Below are 8,429 nucleotides of genomic sequence, written 5' to 3' on the forward strand. Positions count from 1 at the left end.
AGACAGCCAACAGAATGAACCACTGTACTCTCTACCTTCAGACTCCCTCCCTGGCGATGGGGTATGACTGCTTTAATTAAAGTTGTGTTTTTAAAGATCAGAGCAGAGAGAGGATAGTATCATGACGTAAGGTGTGTCTGTCTGTCTGTAGGCTACTGAGAATGTAAACCGGCATGTGTGTTTTATGAAGTTATGAAACTGGAGCCACGCAGACATGCAACCTGCCCAAGATTTACAGCATACCACCTCATCTGTGACACAGGGGGTGCTATGATTTGGCCATGTATAGCTACCACAAGAACTGGCTAACTTGTCTTAATTGATGACGTTACTGCTGACAGCAGCAGCAGAATGTATTCTGAAGTGTACAGAAACATATTGTCTGCTTGAGTACAACCAAATGCCTCCAAATTCATTGCATGGTGCTATATCATACAGTAAGACAATGACCCCAAACATACTGCCATTGCAACTAGGGAGTTTTTCAGGGCCACAAAATGGAAAGTTCTTGACTGGCTAAATCAATCGTCAGATTTAAATCCAATTGAACATTCATTTCATTTCTTTATAAGATTTTAGGTAAAAAAGACCTCAAAACAAACAACAGCTGAAGATGGCTGTAGGCCTGGCAGAGCATAACCAGAGAATATACTCAGCATCTTGTGTGGTCAATGGGTCGCAGACTTCATGCAGTTATTGCATGCAATGGATTGTCAACCAAATACTAAACATGAGTACTTTATTTGGACATTATATGATTTCATCCAATACTTTTGAAAACATGTTGTACTTTCTAAATTGTTTGATTTCAAATCCAAACTGTTGGGAGTATAGAGCTAAAAGAAGGCAAAATGCCTCCTCTTTCCAATACTTATGGAGGGCACTGTATCTGGCCAACGTTACGCCCTGCAAGTGTTGTTTGGAGTTTCCAACCTCAAATCACTTGAATGCTTTGAACTTGTAGGTCTGAGATCACAGGTGAATTTTGAGTTTTTGAGTTGGTCATGAATGCACCATTAGACCCGACAGAAATGTTTTTGCTCAAACTCAGTGGATTAGGTTACTAGGGACTGTGTGAACTGAGTATTTCCCACCCCACTTACACTGAGACACACTCAGTAGTTATTTTTTGGGTGTATAACGCAATGTGTACATGGTAGATAGGAGTAATATCAATTTATTAATTTGATTAAACATTGTGTTTCATTATTTTGTCATTTGCAGTCCATATATGTTGATTACTGAGTCAATATAAGTGAAACAACTTTCCAATATCTATTTGAACGTTTTATTAGACATATTCCTATCTTTTATTTTGAAGTTTTCACAAAACCGGAAGTCCCCTTTCATCTGCTGGCTTCTTCTCTCTCTTCTCCCTGGCCGTGACGAGGTTCGGCAGGTCGAGTGAATTTCGCATGAGCGCAAGTAAGGAAAACATAGCCCGTATTTGCAATGTAGGCAGCTGTTTCATTCGCCTCGAATGTCAATGGCTGCCCGGAATCAGGCTAATATGTGCTGAAGTTTAATCTGGATGAAAAAACCGAGAGGAACTGATATGCTGTGCTTTTTCGTCCTGCATCTGCGCGCGCATCGCGTGTATAATTTTCTGTTTGCAGGAGCCGGATAGCGCAGATACTCCTCGGACAGATCTCCCTTCTCTTCTCCCTGGTCGTGACGAAGTTGAGCATAATAGTTTATAAAGTGAATAAAGATTATAAACGTCGATGGACGGTGAATATTGCATGAGCGCAGGTAAGAGATGCAGACAGCTGTTTCCAATGTCAGTAATGGCTCCTCTAATATTGTAGCTTTAGTGAGCGAATTTCCCTGTCTTCTTAGTGATGTCCCCAGTCGCACTACTGTCCTGGAGCACGATTTGGACGTTGGTGATGCTGCCCCCATCAAGCAGCATGCGTACCGTGTCAACATGTCCAAAAGGTCGATCATGAAACAGGAGGTGGCTTATTTACTGGAGAATAATTTGGCTGTACCCAGCTCCAGTCAGTGGAGTTCTCCTTGTATTTTGATCCCTAAGCCTGATGGTACAGTTAGGTTATGTACTGATTATAGGAAAGTGAACGCTGTCACGGTGCCAGACTCTTTTCCTTTGCCCCAGTTAGACGACTGCATAGATACTATTGGTTCAGCTAGATTTGTCAGCAAGTTAGACTTGCTTAAAGGCTATTGGCAAGTTCCACTAACTCCTCATGCTTCGGAGATTTCTGGTTTTGTCACCCCTGACAGTTTCTTGCAATATACTGTTATGGCGTTTGGAATGCGCAATGCACCTGTTACGTTCCAGCGCCTGATAAATATTGTACTGGCCGGTGTTCTGAATTGTACCGCTTACTTGGATGATTTAGTTGTCTACTCTGCCACCTGGTCTGAACATCTGAGTTCTTTGAGAGTTGTGTTTGAGTGTTTGGCCAAGAGGTAATTGACCTTGAACCTCACCATGTGTGAGTTTGGGAAAGCTATGGTCATATATCTTGGTAGGCAGATGAGGCGAGGTAAAGTCTGTACTCTTACTGCCAAGGTCTCAGCTATCACAGCTTGGTGCTGGTGCTGTCTTGCTGCAGGAAGATGCAGATGGTATTGATCACCCAGTCTTTTCTGCAAGTTTAAAGACTGTCAGTCTCGGTACTCCACCATTGAACAGGAGACTCTTGCTTTGTTGCTCGCCCTACAATTCTTTGAGGTTCATGTTGGTTCTAACGTTCTCCCTGTCGTTGTGTATACAGACCACAATCCTTTAGTTTGTTTTTTTAAATAGGATGCACAACCACTGGCTCATGTGGTGGGCCTTAATGGTACAGAGTTATAATTTAGTGGTCAAGCACAAGAAGGGTTCTGAGAATGTTCTGGCTGATGCGCTTTCTCGCGCAACGTTTTGTTTTTGTTTCATTGTACAACATTTGTTTTGTTGAGAGAAAAAAAAATGACCATGACATGTATATTTAGTTTGTACTATTCCTTTTGCATCGCAATCCCTACAGGTTTGCTCTTTATGGGTGGGAGTGTTACGCCACACCTGTAGTTAGCCCCAGGGTAGGCAGGTAAGACGCCCATGGGCTTACACCTCCATCACGCAGGTTTGGTTTTGTCTATATACATAGGCGCCACCTCTTGTATTTTGGGTTTAGGGTAGGCGGGCAAGACAGTTAGTCAGATAGCAGACTTTGTAATTAGAACAGGTAGGATTAGAATTATAGCTTGGGTGTTATTTTTATTTTCATTTATTTGGCGCCATCTGGCGTCCTCCCCTTAGTCCCCCCGTGTTGTTTGTTATTTTTATTGTAAATAAATCTTTCTTGTTTTTGGCATTTTATAAAGTTGTCCTAGTAGTTTGTGTTGCACTACCACAGCACCAGCGGTTCCCAGCACACAGTGCTTTCCTGCACTGAATCTGTGTGCATTGCTTTTGTTTACATGAAAGTGGCATCAATGAAATTACCGGTGTAAGGATATATCCAACTCGGGTTGCACAGATGACTCGGGTAGCGTTCGGGGTGCTCAGATGCTCTGCGCAGATGCTTGGAGCATCTATTGTGCAATAATCCGAATTATGAGTGCATGTCTATTTAATAGATTTTTTGGGGTGTAATTTAGCTGATATGCTTTTGTATCTAGCTAGTTTTGTGCTGTGTAATGTAGCATAATAGTTAATCAACAAGAACCCCATAACTACTGTATGTTGGCTCAATAAGTTCACCAAAACATATCCAGGTTCATACTTTTTATTACAAAATGAACAAAGGTGGGATGGTCGGATAGATGAAAAGGAATGGTTGGATAAAAAGGCGGCAAAATATCAGCTGATCTGAGGAGAAACGGTCTAAAAATGTTTGATTTTACATTAAACATACACATGACATTACAGACATTTCATTTTAACGATTGAGTTGAACAGCACTTATGGCTGCCTAATGTTTAATTGGATAAATACTGTAGTGACTCTCTACATAAAGCTAGCTCGATACAAACGCATACCTAATTTACGATCCATAAATACATTAGCTTAGCTAAATTGCACACAAAAAAAAAATGGACCTGAAATAATTAAATACATGTGCACTCACAATTTATTGTGCAATATCAAAACCCGGAAATGATGTGGAAATAGATGCGCCAAGCATCTGATCACACTACCCGAGCATCTGAGTACCCCGAACGCTACCCGAGCCATCTGTGCACCCTGAGTGGAATTTATCCTGACACGTGAAGCTGGTCCCAGATCAAATGATCAAAATTGATTTATGACGCTCAAGTGAAGTGTGATTATATACAAATATTTTATGTATAGCTGATATTTTATTGTATTCCCATAATAATTCATCATATCCTACCTGTTTTAAATACCCCTGTTCACAGGCTACTAGCATAGCTAGCAGAGTAACAAGTTGTTGAGTCTGATTAGGTTTTTTGGTACGGATTGTAAAATTTACCCTTGACTGTTTGTGCTTCATTTGTTTACACTACACAGATCCACCTCACAGTCCAGCTACTATTTCTGAACCCAAGTCCACAGAGTTGTTGCTGTGAAGAAAAGCAGAAAAGCACACCGTGGGGTCCAGAGATGGTGGCGGTGAAGCTGGAGGACTGCAGTCAGACACTGGAACTCAATGTGGCAGTGAAAGAGGAGGAAGGAGGAGAGGAAGTGGAGGAGAAAGACGGTGAGTTCATGTTATGTATTTGGCTAAGGCCAGGCCAAATTCTTTAGTAAGTCAATGGGCACTGGCAGATATTTAGCGGTGTATGCAATCAAACATTTATTTAAAAATGTTCCCATGATTTTCCCCATAGCAGTTGTTCATTCACTCAAAGAAACATTCAAATGTATGTATATCAACTTTTATGAATGATCATAGAATTACAACTTTTGAGCAACGGGGTAGTAGTCAAAGGTAGGCCTATAATAAATATGCTTTAAGTTAATCAGTAAGTTAATCATCAAACATTGATTAGGCACTATTAGCATTTGTTGTAATATCAACACACTCTGACAACCTCAAGTTCACACATTGTCTGCAGACCCCAGAGATGTTGTGTTACTTCTGGCACTGCTGAGTCTATGGAAGCAGTACTTGTTCTCATATTGTTTCTAAATCTGTAATATGTTCCTATTCTTACAGGAGAGAGCTCCAACCCAGGCTCAGACAGCGAGCCCAGCTCCACCGCATCAGGAAACCATAAACAACACAGAGAGAGGTGCTCAAGACGGAAGAATCATCACTGCATGGACTGCTTCAGTAGTTTCTATGAGCAAAAGCATTTGAGAAATCACACCTGCAGGTCCCGTCCGTGTTTAGATTGCAGTGAGACTTTTATTTGTTCAACTCACTTTAAATCACAACCACAGATTCACAGAGGAGAGAAGACTCACCCTTGCCTTCAGTGTGGAAAGAGCTTTGGTCAAATGAGCAACCTAAAGAGGCATCAGAGGATACATACAGGAGAGAAGCCATACCAATGCTCCCAGTGTGGGAAGAGATTTAGTAACGCAGGACACCTAAAGAAACACCAGAGAATACACACAGGAGAGAGGCCTTACCACTGCTCCCAGTGTGGGGACAGTTTTCGTCAGGCAGGATCCTTACAGAGACACATGAGAATACACACAGGAGAGAGGCCATACCACTGCACCCAGTGTGGGCAGAGTTTCAACAGAGCAGGAGTCTTACAGATACATCAGAGAATACACACAGGAGAGAGGCCTTACCCCTGCTCCCAGTGTGGGAAGAGTTTCATTCAGGCAGGAGCCTTACAGAATCACCAGAGAACGCACACAGGAGAGAGGCTGCACCACTGCTCCCAGTGTGGGAAGAGTTTCAGTCGCTCATTCACCCTTCAGGAGCATCAGAGAATACACACAGGAGAGAAGCCATACTACTGCTCCCAATGTGGTAGGAGTTTCAATCAGGCAGGAACCCTAAAGAGGCATCAGAGAATACACATACAAGTGCATACAACTTCTTCACCCTAATGCTTCACCTAAAGCTAAGTGGAATGCTTGGGACAACCTAGCTCTGACCTCACCCCGTTGAAGTTGAGATTTAAAACGGTTACGGTTAGGTAACTGTTAGGGTTGGGTCATCCCAAGGATCCCACTTAGCATCTATCAAAAGTTTGGTAGCAAGCCAGATGATTGATTCATTATAACCAACTACCATTTTAGCTGCAATGTGTTACTCTGTGCAGTAGGGCAGTGTTTTTCAACCTTTTTTGAGCCACGGCACATTTTTTACATTGGAAGAATCTTGCGGCACACCACCAACCAAAAATGTTACAAAATGACACTCTGTAGCCTGATACAATAATATCCGTAGACTCATCAAGTTGCAACGCAAATTTCCTAATGATGCGTATCTTTCCCAAAACATGACTTTCGATGTCTGTAGACATGTCATCAATACGCCTGGCAGTTGTGTTATCTGAGAGCGGGACTTTAGCTCTGTCTTTAACCGCGTCAGGGCCGAGCATCTCGTTGACAATGGCTTTGCAGGCAGGTAGTATTAATGTCTCTGCCACAGAGTAGGACTTTTTTGATTTAGTTACGAGTTCAGCAACTAGGTAACTAGCTTTGAGGGCTTTCTCATTTACCTTTGTGGTTTTTCTCATAAAAGTTGCCTGTTTCTCTGTGTTTTCACGCAAGCGAACAAAATAGTCCATCGGCTTGTTTTGAAGCAACGGGTGTTTTGTTTGGAGATGGCGTTTAAGCTTGCTTGGCACCATGGCGCTGTTGGACAGCTTCTTGCCACACACCAAGCATAACGGAGTCGGTGTCATCTCATCCCCGGTGAAAGTAAATCCGAACGAAAGATAGCTTTCGCTGTATTGCCTCGAGCTCACCGTCTTTGCTTTCTTTTTGCCACCACTCATACTAGGGCCTTCACCTGGGTCAGAATCTTGTTCAGGGCCCAGTTCGGAGTTTACATTTTTCCTTTTTAAAAACTTCTCCATCACTGTCACCACGACCTGTCGCATGCGTCACTAATTCTCTTGTCTCTAAGAAGGAACGAGGCAATTAGCTACCTGCTGCCACCCGGACGAATATTACATTACTCTGCCAGTCACTATATTACAGCACAGACACTCGACAATGGCATATTATTTGCAGATAATAATTAATAAATGTTAATTTAAAAAAAGTGAAATTGGATAATTTCTCACGGCACACCCAACGATCTCTCACGGCACACTAGTGTGCCGCGGCACAGTGGTTGGGAAACGCTGCAGTAGGGGACAGAGAAGATTCTCTTTTCACTAACAGCACTACCAATAGGGGGCTTTTCCTCACTTCACTTTCAGCCATAGAAATGTATATAAATACCTCTCTGCATAGGTTTATAAAAAAATTTATGATCAACATTTTTATCGCATTTTTCCTTTTTGCATAAGACCAGCAATATACAGTGAAAATGAGACAACAACGATAAGAAAATAAAAACCCAAAGCATTACAAAACATTTTGGGCAAACATTGTTAACAAAAACAACATAAAATCAAGCTACGACACAGATGTGTGTATGTCACACATCTGTCACACATCTGCTGGCCCTCCTGTCCCTTTCCCATATCCTTGTCTGTTCTCGCTACACATGGTTTGCCTCAATCAGCCACATCATATATCAGAAGTGTATTCTACTCTGCTCCTGTGGTGTTCCGAACCGATCCTCTCATATCAGCCCAATATCAACTTGGATAACAGAAATGGTCCTCTGTCTGCTGTGTATTTCTGTGACTGCAGGTAAATAAATATACGTCAGGGTGAGCAGCAGCCTCATAAAGTGTTTTATATGTCCAGCAGTAGTTGAAACAATCACAAATGTATTATGATTTCACAACATGATTGTGTAAAAAGAAAATATATGAACTTGGTTTTTGAAAGGTTACCTGTGTTTTGGGTGAACAGCACATTCTGAATGTCATTTTCCAAACTGCAGTAACTGTTCATGATGACTTTGTGTTATTGGAATAAAGGCCTCAGTTGAGACCCTATAACTTATATGCCTCTCCTTACACATTCACTAATTTACCAACATTTACTAATTTACCTAATTTATACACAAACACACACACAGTACACACTCTGAGGTGAGTACTATGATGCAGAAATAGCAGTCTACTGGTCAGTCAACAACCCCATCGACTTTGATGTGCATCAGAGGACACGTCAGAGAAGTTTTTCTGCCAGCATCCATCCAAGAGTGGAAGCTGGTGGAAGTAGAAATTGGAGCTCATTCCATTCTATGCATTATAGTATACATTCTTGTAAATTTGATTTTTTTTAAATGGTGGTCAATAGCAGTGGAACAACTGTCCAATCTACGTTGTATTAGACATTTTATGGTTTGAGCGCCTTTATTTTTATGTTTCAAAACGGAAGTAGCCTGAAATCGACTGGTTTCACAACAAGATCGCTGAATCTG

General features: G+C 41.8%; 1 protein-coding gene across 3 annotated transcripts; it reads left to right on the top strand.

The window, feature by feature from the left end:
• Positions 1 to 1,340: 1,340 nt before the first annotated feature.
• Positions 1,341 to 7,987, top strand: LOC310823852 (uncharacterized protein). Of its 3 annotated transcripts, XM_083696723.1 has the most exons (4): positions 1,341 to 1,425; positions 1,617 to 1,752; positions 4,484 to 4,673; positions 5,133 to 7,987. In XM_083696723.1, exons 3-4 carry the CDS (start codon positions 4,577 to 4,579, stop codon positions 5,981 to 5,983), a joined length of 948 nt encoding a protein of 315 aa, XP_083552849.1. In that variant the 5' UTR covers positions 1,341 to 1,425; positions 1,617 to 1,752; positions 4,484 to 4,576; the 3' UTR covers positions 5,984 to 7,987. The 3 variants fall into 3 exon arrangements, with proteins under 3 accessions (XP_083552849.1, XP_083552850.1, XP_083552848.1); XM_083696724.1 differs by lacking the exon at positions 1,617 to 1,752 and having other exon boundaries at positions 1,357 to 1,425; XM_083696722.1 differs by lacking the exon at positions 1,341 to 1,425 and having other exon boundaries at positions 1,434 to 1,752.
• The last annotated feature ends 442 nt before the right edge of the window (positions 7,988 to 8,429 follow it).

This window comes from Argentina silus (genome assembly GCF_951799395.1).
Source record: "Argentina silus genome assembly, chromosome: Y".
Lineage (NCBI taxonomy): Eukaryota > Metazoa > Chordata > Actinopteri > Argentiniformes > Argentinidae > Argentina > Argentina silus.